General features: G+C 53.6%; 1 protein-coding gene across 2 annotated transcripts in view; it reads left to right on the plus strand.

Moving 5' to 3' along the window:
- SCARA5 (scavenger receptor class A member 5) overlaps positions 1-21,719 on the plus strand; it is a 34,233-nt gene extending 12,514 nt beyond the window's left edge. The window contains exons 4-8 of one of the 2 annotated variants that reach the window (XM_061350192.1): positions 5,841-5,921; positions 8,358-8,456; positions 14,499-14,546; positions 19,322-19,516; positions 21,456-21,719. In XM_061350192.1, the coding sequence (XP_061206176.1) occupies positions 5,841-5,921; positions 8,358-8,456; positions 14,499-14,546; positions 19,322-19,516; positions 21,456-21,592 (560 nt within the window). In that variant the 3' untranslated portion in view covers positions 21,593-21,719. The remainder of the gene's footprint in view (positions 1-5,840; positions 5,922-8,357; positions 8,457-14,498; positions 14,547-19,321; positions 19,517-21,455) is intronic. The other variant, XM_061350193.1, reaches the window with a different exon arrangement.
- Positions 21,720-23,734: the final 2,015 nt, after the last annotated feature.

The raw sequence follows: 23,734 nt of genomic DNA on the forward strand, positions 1-23,734 counted from the left end.
ATCACCTTGGACTCTCCAAATGCTCCTCCAGCCATATTAAGAAGAAAAGCTCCAAGGTTCCTCAAAAAATGCCAGGAAAAACTGCTAGGTTCCTCCTTACCACACAGGTGAATAAGACCAAGCACAAGAGATACAGCGGGTTTTCTGCCGTGCTTCATCCTTCAGTGATCAAGCAGGATGCTGCCCTCCAGTACCTTCAGTCATCATCAATCACATAATCTGCTTTACCATACATACCCTTTGCTCCTTTTTCCCCTTCCTATCTTTTTCTTTAACATCCTCAGCTCCTCCCAGATCATGGAATCATAGAACCATAGAAGTGTTTGGATTGGCAGAGACCTTAAAGCTCATCCAGTTCCAACCCCTGCCATGGGCAGGGACACCTTCCACTAGACCAGGTTGCTCCAAGCCCCGTCCAACCTGGCCTTGAACACTGCCAGGGATGGGGCAGCCACAGCTTCTCTGGGCACCCTGTGCCAGGGCCTCATCATGGTGAAAGAAACAACCCATTTTTTGCTAACTCTGGGCTATTGACTCCAGTTTTGCTGAACCACATTTTTTTCTGTGTTTATATGTGTGCCTTGGTAATCCCTCCCTCAGCCTGCTACACATCTACTCCCTTCTTCTTAATTATCTGAAAAGTCCAGGCATTTGTCATACTGTTATCCCACGAGTGTAGCTGCATGGCCTGGGTTAAACATCTGCTTGGACATCTCTTCCTCTCTGATGTCAGGAATTTCCATCTGTTTCAGATCTTACTGCCTTGTTGATGTGGGATCATAAAATCACAGAATGGTTTGGGTTGGAAGGGGCCTTAAAGCTCATCCACTTCCAACCCCCTGCCCCGGGCAGGGACACCTTCCACTAGACCAGGTTGCTCCAAGCCCCATCCAACCTGGCCTTGAACACTGCCAGGGATGGGGCAGCCACAGCTTCTCTGGGCACCCTGGGCCAGAGCCTCACCACCCTCACAGGGAAGATGTTTTCCCTAATATTTAATCTACCCTCTTTCAGAAGGGTATCACACACTCCCCACCATCCCACAGCACTAGATCCTGTAGGACAGCCCAGCTTCCAGGGGACCAGCTCATGTGGAGATGCCTCCACTGGAGAAACCAATGTCTGCTGTTGCAGACCCCCTCTGCTGTCCTGATGTGACTGGGGAGCAGAAAGAGGAAGGTCCCTCTGTACTGCAGCAAGGGAGAGGGGGCTTTTGCTTTGAAGATCTTAGAGGCTGGAATAGGAACAGAAGCAAAGGGAGGTGCACTCCTTGGGAGCAGCTTGGCTTCATGGGATGATGGGGAAGGGAAAGGGAGCAGGACAAACTCACACAGGACACATCCATGGCTGTTTAATGCCATGATCAGAGCCCCAGAGAATGAACAGGCCATAAGACAGATTAAAAACCATGAAGAAACCCCAGTGCAAGATCTTGGGGGCAGAACAAGAGGATGGGTGCAGTTGCTGTCCCACTTCTAGGCTGCTGGTTTGCACCTGCAGAGATGCAATGGGCTGGTGCTTCCAGCTGAAACAGCAGATGGGGAAGGACAGGGCTGATGCCAAGGCACTTGCTCCCTCTGTCTGTCTGCTGAGCCGAGAGGGGACAGATGTGGTTTGAATCGCAGCAGCTATACCTCCCTGTCCAGGCCAACCACCACCCTTGGGTACCAGCAGCTCACTGGGGTCACTTTCCTGCTCCTTTGGGGGATGTTGGCTCCCTGTGCCTGGTTCAGGGCTGCTGGAACCACACTGCACCCACTGCTTTGAGGTTTCCACAGCTGCCCAGTAACCTCCCATGCCCTCTCTTCCTCCTATTGCCAGGGGGAGGATGTCACCCTCTCTTGGATGAAGCCACCAAGGAAGGGGACCGTCACAGAGCCCAACATGCTTGTGCCATGTTAATCCAATTAACATAAGCAGAAAGTGAAACAAATCCCCTCTCGATGGGCCAGCACCTGATTTATCAGCCACTGCCCTGACACATTCCTGGCATCCTCAGCTTCCCTCTCTCCCCATCCCTCCTCCTTCCTTGCTTTCTGTCGGCAGCAATTGGTCATGAATAATTTTAGGAGCCTTACGCCCAGCTGGCTATACCCTGGCTCCAAATGTTCTTGGATTAATTCACCATGGTGCCAGCTGGATTTGCACCAGCAGAGCCAGTCCCTGGCACTGCAAGGATGCCTGTTTGGGGTGCATTTTCCTTTCCCCAAGAACTTGGCTACCCCGGGCTCTGGCTTTTGATGCTGCTTGCTAGTGATGGCAGCCTGGGGAGGTCCCCAGGCTCGTCTCCAGCAGCTGACCATGCCAAGCAGCTTGTGTGTCCCAGAGAGGGCTCGGCCTTGCACTGCAGAGGGGCTCCGGGTCTTAAATAATGTTGTCAGCAGGAGGGAGGATGCCCAGGATCCATCACCCGCCTGGATCCGCTTGTACAGCTGCCTGGGTGGGATGTGCTGGCTCGCAGCACGTCTGGCAGGACGATTCCAATGGTCCTGTCTGGCCATCAGATCTGTGCACGTCATGAAAGTCCTCATCCTGATGGGTTTGGAGGGTTTTCCTCCTGGGCTGATGCAGCCCAGCCCTGTGCATGCAGGAGGGTGAAGCAGGGGTGCATCTGGGCTGCTGTTTTCTTTCCTGAGGGCAAAGCTCCATCAGTGTGGGGTGGGGACCAGCCTGGCACAGTGTCTGCAGTGCTGCTCAGCCTCTCCCAGACACCCCTCCCAGTGCCCCTCCACCCCAGCTGCTCCCTGTGTCCCATCCCACCAGCTCTCCCTGGGGATGGGACCATCTCTGCTCATGGAGCTGCATGGATGTTGCAAAGAGGTAGTGTTCTGGTTGGTGATGGACCACAGGGCTCACTACTATGAGCCCTGAAGGATGAATGCCAAAACTTAGAAGGCAGCAAACAGGATCAAATCGATCTGCCCATCCCAAGCCCCATTTCTAATCCAGGCATTAGGGAAAAGGAATATGGGACATGTTTCTTCCCTGGCTGCATTCTTCCAGCCTCCAGCTCTCACAGAGCAGCTGAGGTTGTCAGTTTTCCATGGTCATCCTCCATGAAGCTTAGTTCCTTTCTTAGCCTGTCCATGCCTTCGGCCTCTCCAGTGTCTCACAGGATGGTTTTCTGAGATGGTAGAAGAGAGGAGGGTGAGCTGAGCTGAACTAAGCTGAGCAGATGAAGAGATGAGAGGAGGAGAGGAGAGGAGAAGAGAGGAGAGGAGAGGAGAGGAGAGGAGAGGAGAGGAGAGGAGAGGAGGAGGAGAGGAGAGGAGAGGGAGAGGAGAGGAGAGGAGAGGAGAGGAGAGGAGAGAGAGAGAGAAAGAGAGAGAGAGAGAAAGAAAGAAAGAAGAAGAAGAAGAGAGAGAGAAGAGAGAGAAGAGAGAAGAGAGAAGAGAGAAGAGAAGAGAGAAGAAAGAGAGAGAGAGAGAGAGAGAGAGAGAAGAGGAGAGAGAGAAGAGAGAAGAGAGAAGAGAGAAGAGAGAAGAGAGAAGAGAGAAGAGAGAAGAGAGAAGAGAGAAGAGAGAAGAGAGAAGAGAGAAGAGAGAAGAGAGAAGAGAGAAGAGAGAAGAGAGAAGAGAAAAGAGATGATGGTGGCAGAGGGGAGGCTGCACTGTAGCAGCTGATTTTAACAAGAAGGGCAGCTCCAACCCCAGTCCCTCTGAGAGGTGCCCTGAGCAGGCAGCTCCCATGTCCCTCCCAGGGCTAACAGACCCGAGGTGGGGCTCTGGTGTGGGTTATTTCCCAGTGTGCTATAAAACCAGAGCAGATGGAAACTGTCAGAGCTGCCCCTGCACAGGGGACCTCAGCCAAGCCGTGCTGGAGCTGGAGTAGGGGACGCAAGGCATTCTGTGTGAGCAGTAGCTTTGCTCCAGTGCCATTCGTGTGGAAGCCCTTCCCTTTGGGGAGGATGCTTGGGTCAAAGTCAGGGTGACGAAAGGGGAGCCCTTTCCTCGGTGCCTGCCACTGCAGATGTTTCCAGGGTTGCTTTTAGTTTTGCTCGTGGGGAGAAAGCATCTGTTTTGTTTAAGCAAGTGGTTTTCAGCAGCCCAGCCTTTGCTGTGCTGGGGTGCAGGATCTGAGGGAAGAATCTGACCTGAACCCAGGATTGCATCTGGGTCATGCAGAGTTTTCACTGCTCATCCTGGGACACCTGGGCATATGGTGATAGAAGAACCCCATTTGCCAAAGCACTTCTTCTGCTATCCATCAAAATCACCATTACCTCTCTGAAGGCATGGATCTGTGATGGGCTCTGCTTCTTGTAATGCCCTGTGGGCTGAAATTATTGGTATTGGCATATTTGCATTCTTTCCTTCTGCATTCTCCATTATTTCTTTATTTCAGAAGGGGTTGGGTGATACAGGGCAGCCTAAATATAGCCACATTATCATTCCTCATCCCTGGCAGTGTTCAGGGCCAGGTTGGATGGGGCTTGGAGCACCCTGGTCTGGTGGAAGGTGTCCCTGCCCATGGCATGGGTTGGAACTGGATGAGCTTTAAGGTCTCTTCCAACCCAAACCATTCTGTGATTTTATGATCCCACATCAACAAGATCTGAAACAGATGGAAATTCCTGACATCACAGTGTACCCCTAACCTGATACCTGTCCCGTGTTCTCTGTGGAGTAGCTCTTTGAATGATGCTGGACTTTATCATGGAGCATCCTGTCTCCCCCAACCAGGGTCAGTGTCCCTCCTGCATGTGGTTCCTCTTGTTCCCATTCAAAAATGTCTCATCATTGTACTCAGCTCTCTGGGGTGTCCATTGTTCTTTGCATCCTTTTGTCTTGCCAGCTAAGAAGAGGAGAGGTGCCCCCAGGGTTGTGGATCCATCCCCATGCTGTAGGGAATCACACAGGGAAGAGAAAACCCAGAGCAAGCTAATGCAGCATTTCCCCATAGTCCTTTCCCAGCCCCTGACCCTATCCACTCGGGAGGTTTCCTGAGCTTGCTGTGCTTCATCTGCTCAGGAACCAGCTAATTCCTGCATAATATTTGCAGATCCTAAATACTCATCCATTAGGACTCTTAAACATCCTCCCTCTTCTTCTCCTGATCCTTTTGCTTCACCACATCGCCTGTAGCCCTGGCTGGATGCTGGCTTTCTGCGCGGGTGGGAGATTATGGCTTTTGGGGTTTCTTAGGAAAACAGTCTTAACAGTTTTCAATTACCAGCGTGGCTTGGTGGAACAAAGGCCGAATGACCCCTCCCGGCCTCTCTCTGCCCTATTTTCTGTCATCCCAGGAGTCTCCTTTCATTTTATTTTATTCTGTTCAAATTCCTTCTTCCAATTGATTTCGCTCATAATTGTTTTCAGCTTTGCGGACTTGGCCCCTTGCAGGCTGAGGCACGTTAACTCTGTTACTGGGTTGGACTTTCTGCTCACTGATGAGAGTTTACACTGCAGAGCAATCACTGATGACCGGCTCCTGATGAGATCAGTGATGCAAATCCTATCCTAAAGGTGCCTCTCGGCATTTCCAAAATGCATTTCTTCTTCTTTCTTTTGTTTTTTGACATTATTTCACTGAAGATGTCACAGCTTTTGGTCAAAAGGGAATTCCACGAGACTGAGTCATGCTCAAGGTGGGACCATACGAGCAGGAAGGTGAATGGAGTCATGCTTGGCCTTTAAAATCCATAGGTCATGGAAGAAAGGCTGCTGCAAGCCCCCTCACTGTCACTCTGCTCATGTCTAGAGAGATCTGTGTTTATTCAAGGTCCCTGGGCCTGATAGATGATAATGGCTGGTGAAGGGTGGGTGGTGCACACACTCATGCATGTGCTGCATGGTGGTGCGCAATGGCTGCACTCCTATACCTGTCTATTTGTGTTGCAGGGCCACCGGGACCCAAAGGAGACCAAGGCAATGAAGGGATGGAGGGTGAACCTGGACTTCCCGGCCTGCCTGGGCTGCGAGGTAAGGACCAACACATCCATAACCCTGCAAACCTTCACCCGAAGTCCACGGAGTCATAGAATCATAGAACCACAGAGTGGTTTGGGTTGGAAGGGATACCAAAGTTCATCCAGTTCCAACCCCTTGCCACAGGCAGGGACACCTTCCACTAGACCAGGTTGCTCCAAGCCCCGTCCAACCTGGCCTTGAACACTGCCACGGATGGGGCAGCCACAGCTTCTCTGGGCAACCTGTTCTAGAGGACACCTCCTGGTGACTCCCCAGCCTGTCCCCTGGGACTTTGCTGGCTATGCACAAGTCCTGAAGAGCAACAGGATTAACCTGTTGATGTGCTGCCCCATCCCCTGCCAGTCTTCAGGGGCAAAAGTCTCTCTTATCCCCCATCTGGCCCTGGGATAGAGCTGCAAGGGTCCATCACTTGCAGGCTGATGGCCCCTGGATCCTTTGACACAGGCACCCAGCCCAGGTTTGTGCAGGACCTGGCCACCACCCCGTGCTCTCTCAGACCAAGTACTTGCAAGGTACCAGGGCTGGCCCCACTTCCTGCACCCCCTGGCAGCACATGGGGACCCAGCACTGGGGTCCCTGGCAGGGAGGACACAGGCACTGGCTGCAGCTCTGAGGCTTTTCATAGGACACATATTTCAATGTCAAAAATTCCATTTCCTGCTCCCTTCTTAATTCCAACCATTGTTTTTGAGAGAATTCAATTAAAACAAAACTAGCAGAAGACAGCCCCCAACCTGAGAAACAGCCTTGAGCCTGTTTCTGATTTTAACCCAAACCTACAAATACTTTGCATTCAAGAGCCAGGGATGGCACAGAGGTGATGGAGGATCCCTTTTGGTCAGGGCTTCCTGTCTCCAAGAGGCTCTTTTCTATTGAGGTGACTGTATCCATCCTGCCTGGAGCATGGACCTCCTTCTCCATCCAAGAGGGTGTCCAGCCCTGGCTTCACCTTGATTGAAGACATGACCCACGTAGGACTGTTGGTGTCAGCACCCCAGCCCTGTGCATCCGAGCTGCTGGTCCTGGGCTGGGCTTAAAACCTCCTATTTTGGCACCCAGCGGGCGGCAGGACCAGCCAAGTTAGGCAGAGCCAGCCTGGAAACAGGACCGCTCTCTGCAAGCCCTCCTCAGCGCTGGCTGCAATGCTCATTTCACCAACAGCTATATTCTTTTGTGTTGACAGATTCATGGCTGTTTTTCTTGGGTGTAACAAGCATCAGAAATTCATCGTCTGGCTCCTTTCCTTTTCTTGGTTGCTTTTTTTTTGTTTAAGCAGAAAAACAAAACAACCTCTGGAGGGTTCACCTTTGGGAATTGTTGCTCAAAGTGCCACTATGTTTAGGTCTTTCTCTGTCTCCCTTCCTCTGCTGTGGGCACAGCATCAGCCCTTTGAATATGGGAAGCTCAGGTGCAGCCAGGCGTTGTAAAGCATCCCTGGTGCATCCCGTTTTGCATCTCTCTTTGCATCCCTCTGCACCAGTGCCTCTACCTAAGTATGCAAGCAGGTCTTGACTTCCTGCAGCATTCCCCCTGGAAAGGAGGAGAGGTTTTGGCTGGATGCTGCAGGGAGAGAATTAAGCCCCAGACCGTGTCCACTGGAGCTGGTGCCCAAATTCTCCCTGGCAGCTTTTTCTCCTCTTAAACCACAGGAAAATACTGACTTAAGTTTGGAAAAGCCCAGCCCAGGAGGGGCAGGAGGCGCAGTGCCAGAGGGATCCAGGGCTCCCTCCACACGGGAAGGGGAGACCAGCAGCACTGTGCCTGGCAGGGGGCTGAGCTTGGGTGGTGGAGCAGCTTCTCCCCCAAAGAGCTTTGGATCTGACCCAAACCCATGCTCAGGCTGAGTCCCTGCTGGGCTGACCTGTTGGGACCACCCCCAGCTCCCACCAGAGCACAGGAATCCCTCCCTCCACTTCCCCTTGCTGGCCTGCATGGCTGAGGCTTGGATGTGTCCCCTGCAAAGGGAGCCCAAGCTCCCAAATTGAAGTCCCCATTTCCCACCTCCTGGGTGCTCAGACAAGGGGTTTCAATCCAAACCCTTTTCTGATAAATAGCAAACCCACCTGGTGAGTGTGTATGGCTTTGAGGGACCTGCAGCTCATGCTGGGTACATCGTGTCTCCTTAGGGTCTCTGCTCCATCCTAGCTCCTTCCTCTTCCTCATTGGTCTCCAGCTTTGGAGCCCAGTTAACTTAAGATGCTCAGAGCTGCATTAGCACCAGCCTGTGTCTGGGTTAATCCTGTCCTGTATCCAGGGGAAGGTGCAGAATGAAACACTCTCAGGTGTCTCCTGATGGCTCCTGGAAAACAACCAGAGACTGACTTCCATGTCTGCTGGCAGGCAGGATGTGTTTGTGTACATACACATCTGGTTTGTGCAGGTCTCTGCTGCAACAGGGTCATTTTGCATCTTTGTCCCCGTCTCCAGGGCTGCCAGGGGAGAGAGGACCACCAGGACCACGTGGCTTGAAAGGGGACCAAGGAGACCTTGGCCCTCCAGGTCCAGTGGGGATGCGGGGATTCAAAGGTAAGGACCAGTCTCTGTGCATGCTTGTGGCTGGCTTGTGGGGTCTGGTTGGGTTTATTGGGGTGCAGACTGGCTCTGGAGACCATTGGCTTGGAGGGAGAGGGTCAAAACAGCTGGGTTTGTCATTCTCCTGCCACACAGTGGGGCTTGGCATAGCAATGCTGCCTGCACTGAGCCCTCACCAGAGCCCCGTGAGGACCTGCCGGGCTGCTGTCCCACGCTTGGCTCCAGAATAGCTTTAGGAATAGCCTTGTGTTTGTTTTCTGGTGACCTTTTCTGGCTCGCTGTGGTTCTGCAGCATCTCACCACACCCCGGCTGAGAGCTGTGGGTGTAGGAAGTGGCCACGCACCTTTTTAGCAGGACAGATCCACCCCACGAGACCTTCTCAAAGACATTCCATGCTGCAACCTAGGACAGGATGCATAAACCCAAAACACGCTCTTTCTGCCTCAGAATGCCTTGTGGGCAGGGGGAGGCAGGAAACCCAGCCCAAGGAAAGGACACCACCCTGGGCAGAGCTGCCCTGCCTGCAGCCTGCCCTGGTCTCCAGTGGTCAAAGTGGTGTATTCCCATCACCTCATGCTTGTGGGTCATGTTGATCCACACTGGCCACCAGGACCTGGGGCCATGGCCATCCAGGACTGGGAAATGGCCGGGGCCCTGCAGGCAGCACTCCAGGCAAGGATCAGGTGTTGCAGAAGGTCCTGTGCAAGCTCTTGGTTCCATACTGTTAGCTCCTTGGATGAATCACACATGCGAAAGCTGAAGGAAAATATCCTGGCAAGAGCTGGTGTCCGGTTTTCCTGTACGTCCTGACCGTGGTCATTGCCAGAGTCAGGGGTTAGGGAGGGATCCCTGTGTCCTGTCTGGTGGAGCATCCTTCACATGCTTCACAGTGGTGGCCATCTTCTTCCTATACCTTGCATGCCATCAGAAAGCCCCCTGTAGTCTAGGGGCAGGAGCATATCATCCATCCCTTGTCCACTTTGTAGTGTCTTTAGGAGAAAGACCTTTCCTAGGGACATGACATCCACTTCCCACTGCCAGCGCCTTCCAGTGCAGCCCTGGTCCAGGTAGAAAGGAGATGCAGGAGATAAGATGCTCCCAGCAGTCTCCTTCTGTAGCAAGGGAGCAAAGCGGAGCTCTCGGAGCTGCAGTCTCCTGCAGGATTGGCACCCATCTGGTCCTCTTTGCCTTGAGCAGTCACTGCTGTTAGCACCCGCTCTACTGACAGGATGGCTCTGTTCATCCCACTGCCCTCCCAGGCACCCCAGTGTGGGCACAAGCTGACCTTCTAGAGCCCGTTAGCTGCTGGAGATGGCTCTGCAGGCCCTGTGGCTGGTTAGGTGATCAATACGCAGCACCAGGTACCCTTGACGAATGCCACTGGGTGCTATTTCTGTCACCCCATCCCATCTAACTGGAAGGGATGTGGCTGGGATAAGTCTCCATCCTTCCACCGAGGCAGAGACTGCCAGTGGGAACAGAGCAAAAATAAAGAAACCAGGATTTAGTGCTTGTTTTCCAGCACTGCCTCTTGGGTTTTGGAGGTAACTCTGCCTGCAGGATTGCAATATGGTGTTGTGGGGGTGCAGGACTTTATCTGAAGTGAAAACGCCTGCTCTGATGCTCCACGAGCTCAAACGAACCCCTGGATACATCCAGGCACAAGCCTTGCAAAGGCGTGAGTGCTGCAGGGACCGGTGCTAACGCAAGGCAAACATCAGCACTGAGATGTTCCTGGCAGCACATCAAAGGCTGAGGTTTGCCAACCAAAACCACAACGTGCTTCGGGACCGCAGTTTCCTTCCCTTCCCTGGAGCAGAGGAAAGTGGGCTTTTCTCACCAGCAGTGCCAAGCACTCATTAGACAAGCAAAGTATCCCAAGGAGCCTGGGCCCATTGAACTGGGCTTCAGTGGAGGACCAAGCCCTGATGCCAGATTTGTTCTGCAAATTGCATCCCTGGGGGATGTGTCCTTTCTGGAGGGAGGAGCTTACTGAGCTCCTGCATCCTGTTTCCCCCGCATGAGAGATGTTAATAGTTGATGTGCTGGGTCAGTGCTGAGATGTGTTAGCAGACCCCATGGTGGCATCACAGCCCCAGCAAGGAGCTCTCTGGAGACACAGCAAGGAGGATGAAGCCTTTTCCCAGTGCTTACCAGACCAGGGGGTGGTGGAGACCATCCCAGCACAGCCCCTGCCTTCACGGGACAGCCATAGCAATGGTGTAGCAGTAAAAGCATCAACCCCTACATGTTTGGTGACCCTTCACCCATGTGTGCAGTTCTGGTGTCCTCAACATAAAAAGGACATGGAACTGTTGGAGCAAGTCCAGAGGAGGCCACGAGGATGATCAGGGGACTGGAGCACCTCCCGTATGAAGATAGGGTGAGAAAGTTGGGGCTGTTCAGCCTGGAGAAGAGAAGGCTGCGTGGACCTCATAGCAGCCTTCCAGTATCTGAAGGACAGGTTGGACAGGGCTTTGAGCAACCTGATTTAGTATAAGGTGTCCCTGCCTGTGGCAGGGGGCTGGAACTACAAGATCCTAAGGTCATTTTCGACCCAAACCATTCCATGATTATATGATCTCAATCCCTTCTTGCCCAAGGAGATGAAGCACTTCTGCTCTTGGTCCTGGGAGTCGATGGGTCTTTGCCATATGGTGCATTGCTTCTGGCTATCATCCTTTCACTGGTACACAGTAATCCTTGCATCTGAGAAGGACTCCTGGCTTGAAGAAGGTTAAGCTGCCTCAAGGCCTTGGTGCACCCAGCTCATTGTGCATTCCTTGGAAGCCTTGCTTTGGGTATGCCTGCAATGTGGCAAAGCCATCAGGCGTTCTTCCTGGGAGTGTGGACCAACTCCAGTTCCCACCACAGCCCATCACCAGCAGAGGGTCCCTCCCTCCACCTCCCCTCGCTGCATGGCTGGATGTGACCTCCAGGTCTTGGATGTGTCCCCTGTGAAGGGACCCCCTCATCCCACCTCCCAGAGGTCAGGGGTGCTCAGATAAGGGGGTTTCATCCAACCCCATTTCCAATTAATATCAAACTGCGCTGGCAGCAAGTGTTGAATTTCTATGGTTTATGGGATTCTCTAAAATTTATAGGAAACAGACACAGCCAGGCAATGGTCCAAACCCAGGATTTAAGCAAAGGCCCTGTTTTTCTGCAGCACTAGTCTTACACTTCTATAATGACTTTCTTCTGAGCACAGGAGAACTATTGCTTCCCCAGGGAATGCAGCCTATCCTGGGGCATGGGGCAACTGGGCCGGATGAGCCTCCTCAGCTAAAGCCCTGGATCAAGGGACAGCTTTTCCTCTCCACGGAGTCTGAGGATTTTCCCTTGTTGTTGGTATTTTCCTGTCCTTGATTCATTTTTCCTCGAAATTACCCCAGTGGAGTATTATTTTCCTCATTTCCAAATGGGGAAAATTATTCTGGAAAGTGAGTCGACATCAGTCTTCTTTACTCTTCCATGGAAAATGCGTTAGGGAGGAAACAACAGTAAATGAGCCAAGGTAGGCAAGGTAGGGATTGCTAATTCATAGATAAAGTCAGGGCAATACAAGAAATCCCCTTCCTAAACACCATGTGCAGGCAAGGAGGAGGAATTGGCCATGTTACAGAACACATTCCTACCTGTGAAGATGGGGCTTTGGCAGCTTCTCTTGGTGCCTGCACTGTGTCAGGACATAAACGATATCAGCATTGCATATGGGGCTGCTCCCCCTCTCCCCTCCAGCAGCTCCATTGCACTGACTCCTTCTCCGTTCATAACCCAGTTCTGCTCCTCAAGAGTCCCTGGAACCATTTTCCACAGCTAACCCTAACCCTAAGCTGAGCCCATCTACTGCTTTTTGGAGACCCGCATGCACTTTGTGGACCCTGCATCAGGTGAGCAGCACCCGGCCTTGAAGATGTGCTGTGGGACATCTTGCTCTCACTATGCCAGGAGCCCCTGGCTTCCCCCATGGCATTCCTGGCTGCTGGAGTGGTCTCAGCTCTGGTCCTGCTGCCTTTTGCCCGCTGTGCCTCTTCATTGAATCATAGAGTGGTTTGGCTTGGAAGGGACCTTAAAGACTATCTAATCCAATCCCGTGCCACGAGCAGAGACACCTTCTACTAGACCAGGTTGCTCAAAGTCCTGTCCAACCCAACCTTTAGTGTTTCCAGGGATGAAGCATCTCCCACCACTATGGGCAGCCTGTTCTGCTTGCTGCAGTGCAGTAGGTTCCATTTGTGCTAATATTTTCTGGCCTTTGTCTTTTTCTTAAACGTCTCTAACCACTTCTGAGCGCTGAGGTCTCCCATCCTATCTCTCAGAGTACTTCCTTCCCCTGCAGCATGTCTAACTTGTTGCTGTCACGTCCCTGAGATAAGCAACAATACAGCAGTTGAGTTATTCACTCCAGGAGTCTCAGCCCACAGTGTTTCTACCCAGGGCCTGTCCCTCAAGCTCCACCCTTCCACCTTCACCTCTCTCCATCATTCCTATAGGATGCAGCGTGGACCATGCAGGGAAAGCACTCCTGCTCTGGAAAAGCCAGATTTTGGGGAACAAACACATAATAACAGTTGCTTTCCAGCCCCTTTTTTCTCGAGGCCGGGGAAGGAAGGTGGTGGAGAGCATGGGCTGCTCCCATCACGTGCTGGCGAGCAGCATCTCTGGCCGCTGTCCTGCTGCTCGGGGGGCTGCTGTCATCTGGTTCCCATCAGCGGGGCAGGCTGCAGGCAGCTTTCCTCCATCCGACACAGCTGCGGCTGCCCAGGGGAGCAATCTCCCTTTCCCAGAGCCTCCAAGTTAAAGGGCAAGAATTTCCTGCACGCCTTTTGGGTTTTTTTTCCTTCTTAATATTTTATTTTATAAGACATTTCTGAGTGTGTGTGCGCTGTTTGTTGTTCTTACAGAGACAAAAGGAAAGGCTGTGTTGAAGTGGGGCCGTGTTTCAGGGCTGGGGCTCACCCAGAGCATCACTGCCCGGAGCTGCATAGAGCATTCCCTGATCCCTCTGCAGCCTCAGGGCAAAGCCAGGACCAGCAAAGCCAAGCGCACAGCCCCACTTAGGACAGTGTTTTCAGTGGTGCAACACAGCTGCTACCTGACAGGAGCAAAGCTGGAGCACGGGGAGGGTTTAAGGGAGGTGGTGGGATGCAGACAGAGGCAGCCTATGCTCGGAAAGCCAAGCCATGACACAGATAATTACTGAGCTCATTATTTTCATATGGAAATAGGCGTGTTGTTGAACACAGCCTGTTTATCCAGCTGGTCTGAAGCCTCCAGCATCACTGCTTCTCGATGGATACAGGGTTTGGGTTCAGCAAATCTGCTTGCGAGGAGGTACCAGCTGGGTGCAGGAAGGGTCAATGCTCCATTGAGGCTGTGGGAAGCCACATCCTTGTTAATGAGCCCTGCAAAATGAAGCTTTTTTAGCCCCAGATAGGGATTTTCAGACCCCAAATTCAGTGTTTGCTTTCCTTTAGTCCTGCTCTGCTGTCGTTCTGCAGCCAGGGCTTGGCTGTTTGGGTGAAGGGGAAGCAGAATGGGTGCCCTCTGTCCTCCTGCAGGACTTGCACCCCAAGAGGAGTTGGGCAGGCAGGGGCATCCTCCCATTCTTACCCTGTGCACAAAGCAGGGGGTGGGTGTATTGCACAGCTTCATAACCAAACAGGGGGTACCCAGGGCAGAGGTCCCATGCAGATGCAGATGGAAAGAGCCATAGCGGGCATGAAATACAAAGGCACCGAGCCCATAGGGGATGAACCCTGCATGAAGCCATGTTTTCCCAGGGATTGGGTGGTTTTTCCTTTAAGGAGAAAGATCCCAGAGGAAGATGGGGGTGTGGGAAGATGGGTCCCATTGCCATGCAGCACATCCGAGGGGTCAGGAGAGGGGCTGACAAGTCATTTTGCTGCTTCGTGACTCAATTTCCCAAAACCGATAAAGCCCCTCAAGAGCTACAGCATTACCTAAGAGCAGTGCATCCACTGATGTCTGATTCTAGCAAGGTTTATGCCTCATGCTCTTTCTTTCCCCAGGTGACCGAGGCCCAAAGGGAGAAAAGGGGGACCGAGGCAGCAGCATGGGTAAGCTCTTGCTCATGGCCATCTCCCTGGAGCTCCAGGCATGGTTTTGGGGGAGTTTGTGGGGTTTGGAGTCTATTGGGTAGATACCTGCTGCAAAGCAGGCAGGAAGGCAGTGGTCACTGCCAGGATGAGGCTGCTGAGCCCTGTTCTTGGGTTTTTCCTGCATGGGCAAAGAGGAGCAGAAGGTGGGAGGGATGTCACAGTGAGGATGCTCAAGGAAGACAAGCAGGAAGCACCTTGGTTGCAATGGGCATGCTGGGACTCCAGCCAGGCTGATGGGGTTAGATTGAGGATGTCCAAAGCTGGCTGGGAGCTTTCACCCACAGGCACAAACAGGATCAAGGTTGGGTTTAAGCTCACTCACCCATAGAGGCAAAGAGCATCCTCACTACCCTAGGGAGAGCCTAGCGCTGGCAGCAAGACGAGCAGAGATCCATAAGGACATATCTCTTCCACCACTGCCCCATGGCAGGATTGGCCCCAGGAAGTGGTTTTTCAGGGCTTCAAGGTGGAAACACCCATTTGTTTGAAGGCACCTGGGCCACACTGTGAGGCCGTGTGGCACCAACCACAGCTGTGCTATTGCTTTGGGATTCCCTCTGGGGCCAAGACCTGCACTTGCACTCCAATCCCCAGCGTTGGTCTTCTGGGTTGGCAAGCCAAGAAATGCCTGGGAATGAGCCTTGGGCTGGATCCTGCCCATCCTCTGCTGTGCTGTGACTATGCCCTGCAGGGAGCTCATCCCTGAGGCCTCTGGGGTTACTGATGGTTTCCTCCAAGCTTTGGGTATCCCTCCTGCCACCCAGAAGCATCCTTCCCACAGCAGGCACCCACGCAGGGGCTCTAGGTCCCTGCCACCAGCCACAGCATCCCCCAGATGGTGCCAAGCAGAGTAAGGATGGAGCAGGGTTAGACGAGGAGCAGCAGGAGAGGAAGCACCAAGGTGGGATGCACGATGCACCAGCACCCCAGCATGGACCAAGGACCCCGGCCCCCTCCAGCTACTGCTTGGTGGGCAAGTGCCGCTGGTTCCCATCAGTGAAGTATGGATGATTGCTGTTTAATTTCCTGTCGTAGCCCACATGTACCACTTGGAAACCTGATGTTTGTATCCGTATTGCCAAACCAAAGGGAGAGGAGCAGGGCAGGGGCAGTGGGAGAGGGTGGCGGAGAGCCCAGGGAATCAGGGGCAGATGGCCTCCATTACCAGGGAGGAGATGATATCTCAGCCCAGCTGCAGAGAATCAGGCCCTTGTTTTCTCCACCACTGGGAGTTATTTCTCCTCTTTAGCTCTTCCTTTCTTGTTTTGCTGGTTTTGGATGCTGGGCAGGGAGGAGGTCGAGAGGTTTGGAAGTAATTGCTGCAGCAAAACAAATGAACACACACAAGATGATGCTGTTGGGGATTGTTGGAGAGGGAAGGGGCCAGGGAGTTGCTCTGGGGTGGACAGGGCCAGGCCACATCACAGGCAGGGGGCTGCTGCAGGATGGGATGCTCACATCCTGCTCTGGAGCTGCAGCCTGGGAGAGCCTGATCCTGTGCAACCTTCTGCAGCATGAGGTGGACAATCCACTCTGGTCCCCGGGCGTCTCCCAAGGGTTATTCCAGCCTGCTGGGGCCAGGAACCAAGCACAGCCCCAAGCTGCAGCTTTTGCAGGGTCCCCCAAGCTCATGAGCATCAACACAGCCCTGGGCTGGGGATGTCACTGGCAATTGGCACTGGTTTGGGAGGAGACTTCTGGGGCTTATTAGTTTTTATTAGCCCGCTAAGCGATGCTTGTTGTGGGCTAAGTGGAAGGGTTGAGCTCTGTGGCTTTATTAGCAGCCCTCACCCTGTTGATTAATGGGAACATCCCAGTCCCGCCTGGATCTGTGCCTTGATTGCACATCTCCTCCCCTCCTCGAGGAAGCAGTTGTCTTCCAGCACACACAGGCTCTGATGAGCATCCAGCAAAGAGCTGGGGTGAGGACAGGCTTGCAGGGGGAGGAATGAAGACTCGGGGATAACCAACTGGCTTAAGCTGGAGATATGAAGCTGGACAGGATGAGCAACCAGCTGATGCTGGATATAGGGAGCTGGTCTTGGATCAACAGTCACCTGCCTGTTCCCCAGGGAATGTGAGCAGCTCTGGAGGCCGAGATGGATGGTTTTACAGAGAGGATTATGCCTGCTGAGGGGCTCCATGCCCTATTTAGCTATTGCTTTCCATAGCCATCACAGACACCCAGGGAAGGATCCCCTGCTCTGGGATGCTCCAGGGCTCAAAGAGGGACAATGGTTCCAAAGCCAAGTCATTTCCTGGGGCAGGGAGAGCAGGAAGGCCCAGAGACCTCTCATATGCCACAATGCTGGTGGCTGGGGTCACTGAACAGGTGGAGCCAGGAAGGTGACACTGAAGGATTACCACATTGATCCAAGTGGTGGATGAAAAATGCTGAGGTCTCCCTAGCCAGGACCTCGGGTTTCCCTGGCTGCATCCCTCCACTAGCTCACCCGGAGCAGGGACGTTGGGCTGACTCCCTAGCAGGACACACTGGTGTTAGACCTGGTGCAAGCTTGGTTTGGCAGGAGCAGCTCCCCTGGTAACGTCCAGAGCTGTGGTGCACGCGTTCAACTCAGAGGAGTCACTTCATCCAACCCTCAGATGACACCGTCCCTAGGGTCAGCCAAGGCAGCTGCCTCAGCAAACCTCCTCAATGGCTGGGAGGAGACACCCATCCCAAATAGCAGGGGCTGGTGGAAGGACACAGCTGGCAGCATCCCCAAAGCCCCTCTGCTGAGATGTGATGTCTATGGCAGGGCTGTGGACCGTATCAGTGAGATGTTTCCTGGCTCCTCGGTGAACCCGATGTTCTGCCCATATCCAGCAAAACATGCTCAGGGTTTCCACATCCTTTCTTGAACCTGATTCTGAGCAGGTCCTGGAAATGGGAGATCAGCCAGCACCGAAGCCACGCAAGGACTGTGCTTTCTGGAGGTCATTGGAAGAGGTGGCCCTGATCCCACTGGGAGCAAGCCAGGGAAAACCCAGAGCTTGAAACATGCAGGTCCCAGCCAACTGGCAATGCCAAAACCCATTGGATCTCTGTGCAACAGGTCCCAAACACTGCTCTGGTCTCTAAACGTCCCCTTAACCCTGCACGTCCCAGCACTGAGAGCCTGGGACCCTGTTTCACCCACCTTGGCCAGCCCCATGGTCACCAGTTTGTCTGGCCAAGGTGCCTGAAGAGACCTGAGCCAAGCTTGAATGCCTGCAGCATCCCACCACTGTGGAGATAAAGCAGAGGTTGGATCCATGTCAGATTTTGCCCAGCTCTTCGCAGCTCCCCCTGCAATGGTCACCTCTTGGTGAGGTGAGGACCTTTTGGGTTCATCGCTTGGGAACCTGCCATGGTCCATGTGCTGGCAAAATCACAGATGGGGTTTTGGTGCCTCTTACATTGCTGGGACTTTGGTGGCGGCTGTGGTTGAGGTGGGTTTGTGGCGCTGAAGCCCCTGACACCCTCTCCACAGGGATGAGCATGGGATGTAGAGGATGGTCACAAAGGAGGAGGCCTCAGTCTGCCTGGCAATGCCCCCAAACCCCATTGATCTTTGCATTTGAGAAGCAATATATATCATCAAGCATTTCCAATGGGAATGTGTGTTTTGGTCGGGGAAAAGAAAACCAAATCCAAGCCCTGGCTTTGGGAAAATGTCTTTAAATATCAATCCCTGAACATCTGCAGAGCAACCTTGTTTGGGGGAGCCCAGCTCCACCCTCAGCTGCTGCCCCAGCCCTTGGTGAGTCACAGAGCAAGCCCAGCTGCCTGACAGCAATTTTCTCCATTCGACCCCTTTCTCATCCCAAATAAGAGGGTGTGTGGCATGTTCTTTGCTGCGTTTCTTTGGCTGGGGGTGGAGGAAGAGCCACAGTGGTTTGGTTTTGGTGCTGAGCTCCTCAGTCATTCCCCTGTCAGATAAACCATCTCCCCATCCTTCTCCCTGGCTGAAGGATGAAGGGATGCTGGTCTCACCTAGCAGGAGGGTGGTGATGGGGTGAGGAAGGCTCAGCAGCCACATGAAGGCAACTGCCAGCAGAGGGAGCAACGCCACGATGGGGAGGAGGACAAGCCATGTCCCCCCCACCCCAATGCAGCATTTCAGACCAATGTGAACATCCCCTCACCATTCACAGAATCCCAAGGGTTGGAAGGGACCTCAAAAGATCATCTAGTCCAACCCCCCTGCAACAGCAGGGTAACCTAGAGTACATCACACAGGAACTTGTCCAGGCAGGCCTCAAGCATGAAGTCAGGGTCCACCCAGGCAGCGTGGGCTTGGGCTGGGGCTCTGTCTCCAGGCTGGAAGAGCTTCCCCATCACTTGCCATCCCCTTTCACAGTCCCTTTTGGAAACTCTGTGCCCTGGGTTTGCTGGCATCTCACTCCTCCCCTCGGTTGCTTAGAGGTTTCTTCACAAGCCTGAGCTGTCTCTATGTGAACCTTAATAGCTTCAGGGTTGATGCTTGCTCAGTGCAGCACTTTAAGGCTGCCAATACCTTTCCCACCTTGGCAAGACCACTGCAAGGCTCATCCCCCTTGAGCAAACCCCTGGGTTTGCAGGGACCCCTTCAGCACTATGCCCAACAGGGGTGCTGTGCCCCCAGGTCTCCTGGAGGTGCATCACCCCATGCTTTCTGCAGCTGCACGCATCATGGAGCGGGCACATCACCCACACACAGTGGGTGAGATGCCACCATGCCCCCTCTGACCTCCCTCTGTGCTTCCAGCAGCAGCGGCCGAGGAGGGGATGATCCGGCTGGTGAACGGCTCCGGCTCCCACGAGGGACGGGTGGAAGTGTTCTACGACCGGCGCTGGGGCACGGTGTGTGACGACGGCTGGGACAAGAAGGATGGAGACGTGGTGTGCCGGATGCTGGGCTTCCGAGGCGCCGAGGAGGTGTACCGCATGGCCCGGTTCGGCCAAGGCAAGACCCACCTCTCCCCCCCCACCTCACCCAGCATAGATACCCAGGGCCAGCCTATACATAAACCAGAGACCCTCCAGAATGAGCTTTGAGGCATCCAGCAGGTCCTCTACAAGCAGGACATGGGTGGTGGTGACCCAAATAGCTTCAGTCTGGTTTATTCAGTACTGGTGTCTGCAAATATTGTGGCGTTGGCTTGTGGGACCGCATGCGAGGACATTGCCCAGAGAAGTGGTAAATGCCCCATCCCTGGCAGTGTTCAAGGATGGGGCTTGGAGCAACCTGGTCTAGTGGAAGGTGTCCCTGCCTGTGACAGGGGGTTGGAACTGGATGAGCTTTAAGGGCCCCCTCTAACCCAAACCATTCTGGGATTGCTGGTGCTGGCACAGGCAGCTCCTGCCGTGGCTCTGGCTCCCTCTGCACACCCTGCCCCATGCTGACTCAGCACCGCAGAAGCATCCCCAGGGCTGTTGTTTTTGAAGGAAGCTTCATGCTTTTCATCCGGATGTGACTGTTGGGAGCTGCTTTCTCTTTAGAATAACAACCAAAGAAAAGCTTTTAAAAGCAGAGGGGAAATGCCAGGAATGCTCTGGCGGGTGGAGGGGTGGCCTTTGGCCCCAAACTGTTGGGTTGGGGTGTTTCGCCCAAGTCAGATCCCCTTCCACGTACGCCTTTTAATCCCTTGAGATGCCTTCTTTCCAACTGCTCGGGGCTGCCAAGGAGATGATTCACCCCAAAAGCAGGAAGCCACCACGGCCATCAGCTAGCCATGACCATGCTGGTTGATCAGACAGGGCACCTGGACCCCTCCAAGAGTTGGTGTCCTTCACACCAGGCTTGGCAGACCCCAGAGCTTGTTTCAGCATGGCCTGTACATCTGCTTCAGCACCCTCACAGGGAAGAACTTCTTCCTAAGAGCTCATCTCAATCTCCCCTCTGTCAGGTTAAATCCATTCCCCCTTCTGTCCCTACATTCTCTTGTCAAAAGCCCCTCTCCAGCTTTCTTGTCAGCCCCTTTAGGCACTGGAAGCTGCTCTAAGGTCTCCCTGGAGCCTTCTCCATATTGAACAAGCCCAGCTCTCTCATCCTGTCTCCACAGGATTTTGTCCCTGTGAGGGGGGTGAGTGCCCCATCGCAGAGGCAGTGACCCCAGCACACAGCAGTGGCAATGGTGAATCAGGATGTGTCAGGACATTTCATGCTTAGCAAGGAGGAAAACTGGGATGCAAAGCATAAAATTATGAATCAATATTTACTCCTGCATAAGGGGTGTCCCAGCTGAATCCGGGCACCCAAAGGTAGATGTAAATGTAAATGTAAATGGGGTTGTTCTCCCTTTTCATTGCTCAGGTACAGCACAGCTGGGTGAAGGCCTACACAGATATCTCTGATTAGGAAACACAGGAAAACCTTCCAAAGCAGCTCTCTTTTTGCAGCATTTTTGATGCTTGTCTGTTGATCCACACATCCCCAGAGCCGATCTTGCCTGAGTTCCTGACCTCCAACACCAGACTACTCTGGGAGGGTCTCCATGCAGTGCTGAGTGAGCTACAGGATGCTGCCATCACCTTGGTTGTCCAGCGGCATCTTTTCTTCTCCATGGGCAGCTTGAATCCTCCAAGTAGCCAGATCCTTATTTCCAGACATTTTCATTCAAGCATTAAAAATCAGAAATCTCCAGGAAAACTCCTCTACTTCTGTTGCCACCACATATAATAGGAACTGACACATATTTAATACACGTTACTATAAAGAAGGATCGGTATCACAGGTGAGGGAGTGAATTTTCCTAACAGATGAACCCTTTTGTTTAAGAATGGCTTGAATTATGTTTGCTTTAGCCCTGTTTAGGTGATGAGGTGATGCACATGGAGGGGATCCACTGATGCTGGTGCCGGTGCTGGTGCCAGTGCCACTGACCAGGTCCCTGTCTTTGCAGGCACGGGGAGGATCTGGATGGACGACGTCTCCTGCAAGGGGACAGAGGACAGCCTTCTGCGCTGCAGCTTCTCCAGCTGGGGCAAGACCAACTGCGGCCATGCTGAGGACGCTGGTGTGAAATGCCTGACACCGTGATTGGGGGGGACAGGGACACCCCAGCCTGGCTGTGGGGGTCCTGAGAGGCTCAGCCCTCCCCACAACCTCCCCTGTGCTTCTAAAATGGGTTTATTATTAGAGAAATAAATGCCTTTTTATCATTCTCTACCGTGCTGCTGCCGCCGTGCCTGGGGGGGGGGTCACAGTGTGATGGGGGTCTGGGGAGGGATGCATGGGGGAACCATAACTACAGACCCTGAGACTGCCTCACCCCTGGGTCAGGAAGCTGCTGAGTGGGGGTACAGAGCCCCCTCCAACAGAGACACCCTGCCCTCAGGTCCCCTAGGAACACCCCCAAGGACCTGGGGACCTATAGAGCCCCCCCCCTCAAAGAGGGGGACCCCCAGGGCCAGCCCTCACCCCTGCCACAGCCTGGGCCTTGATTCGGGGAGAACTCCAGGGGCAAACTCACCAACCCAACAGAGGTTGAAGCTGACAAGCAGGTATCCCTTACTGCAGCACCGGGAGACACGGCGGATAGCTCCTCCTAACGTGCGTGGTCCCCGTACTGCTGTCCAGGCCAGCCTTACATATGAGGCTGTGATGCAGAGGGTTGACCCATGTACAGGGGGGTTGTACAGGGGGGTTAGAGGAATTCGATTGCTTAAGCAAAGGTATTGTCTGTACCTATCATGCCTACTAAGCAGAACAAAAGCACTAGCTATTGATAAGGAAAAGCAGACACTTGGTTCTATTGACAAGGAAAAGCAGACACCTGATTCTACCGATAAGCACCTATTGATAGGGAAAAGCAGACCCCTGAATCTACTGTTAAGGGGGAGAAGCAGATGGTTGATGGCTGTGACCAAACCCTAAGGCCATATGTGTGAAGACTGAAAGGTGAGAAGTTCAAGAAGAGGAAGACTCATTTACTTCATCTTGAGACCCCTGCCCATGACTAGAGGGGGCACTGCGCAGGCGCAAAGGACCTCCTAGCTCACTGTAATAGGAAGAGGGGATAGGACATGAATATGTATAGGCGTATGGTGCAACCTTATAAATGTAGAGGGAAACAACAGTGGGGCACGCATGACTTTGAGGAATTATCCCCATGCGTCTTCAGCGCTGAATAAAAAGCATACCTACTTCACAACTGTAACGAGTTGTGGAGTCAATCCGCGCATCAGCTGCACATGGGTTACATCCTTTTCCAGGAAGTTTCCCACACGCATACAAAAATGTGATGATGGTGTTTAAGTGTCGTTTATTTCTCCCAACGATCTGCATAGCTTCTGGCAGTCTTTGAAGCACCAGCTTAATTAACATTACAGACATAGCAATCCTCCTGTCGTACTTACCGGTTAGTTTAACTGCGCCCATCCTGGATATCAGCTACTCCCAGATACTCCCCATCCCCAGGTCCGGTTTTTCTGTTCTGCTTTTCACACACCTTTTGTACTAAGGTCCTAAGGACCTGAACCTATGTCAACTACCTTCAAGCACCGCAGTTATTTTCCATTACAAAGCCATCAAACTTAACGTTACTTAGAACTGGCCACATCGTGCTTTTGTGCCTCCCTGTCTCAGGCTCCAACACAGACCGTCCCCGATAAGCTTCGGCAATGCCATGGAGCCCCCATCAATGGCGCAAGGATCCCATTGAGACCCTCCCCTATGGGCAGAGGCCCTCACTGAGACCCCACCTAAGGGCTTGGGACCCCACAGAATCCCCCCAAACACCCCGGTGCCCTCTCCGGTCAATCCCTCCCCCCCCCCCCCCAGGCTGGGGCCCCCAAGAACCCCCCCAAAACACTCGGGGACCTTCGAGCCGCCCCCCCCCCCCCGGCCCCTCCGCGTTCTGACGCGGTTTGTCCGCCCGCGGCCGCCGTAGCGGGGAGGTGGCCGTTTCGCGCGCGCAGGATTCAAACAACGGCGGCGGCAGCAGCAGGTAACGGCGGAGGGACCGAGTGGGGTTGGCCTGTGGGTCCCGGCCCCGGCCCCGGCCCCGGCCCCGGCCTCTTCTCACCGCGGCGGGGTCCAGCAGACTCGGGCTTGGGCCTCCCCTCGCCCCTGAGGTGGGGACCGGGAGTCGTGTCCCCCCCATCCCGATTTGGGACCCCCTCACCCCCTGTAACAGCACCCATCAGTACTCTCCTGCCCCCCTCCAACCTGGAGCCCCGC

The sequence above is a fragment of the Neopsephotus bourkii genome, unplaced genomic scaffold (genome assembly GCF_033783945.1).
Source record: "Neopsephotus bourkii isolate Nb327-2 ecotype Australia unplaced genomic scaffold, CSIRO-AGI_Nbou_v1 NB_481, whole genome shotgun sequence".
In the NCBI taxonomy this organism is placed as follows: Eukaryota; Metazoa; Chordata; class Aves; order Psittaciformes; family Psittacidae; genus Neopsephotus; species Neopsephotus bourkii.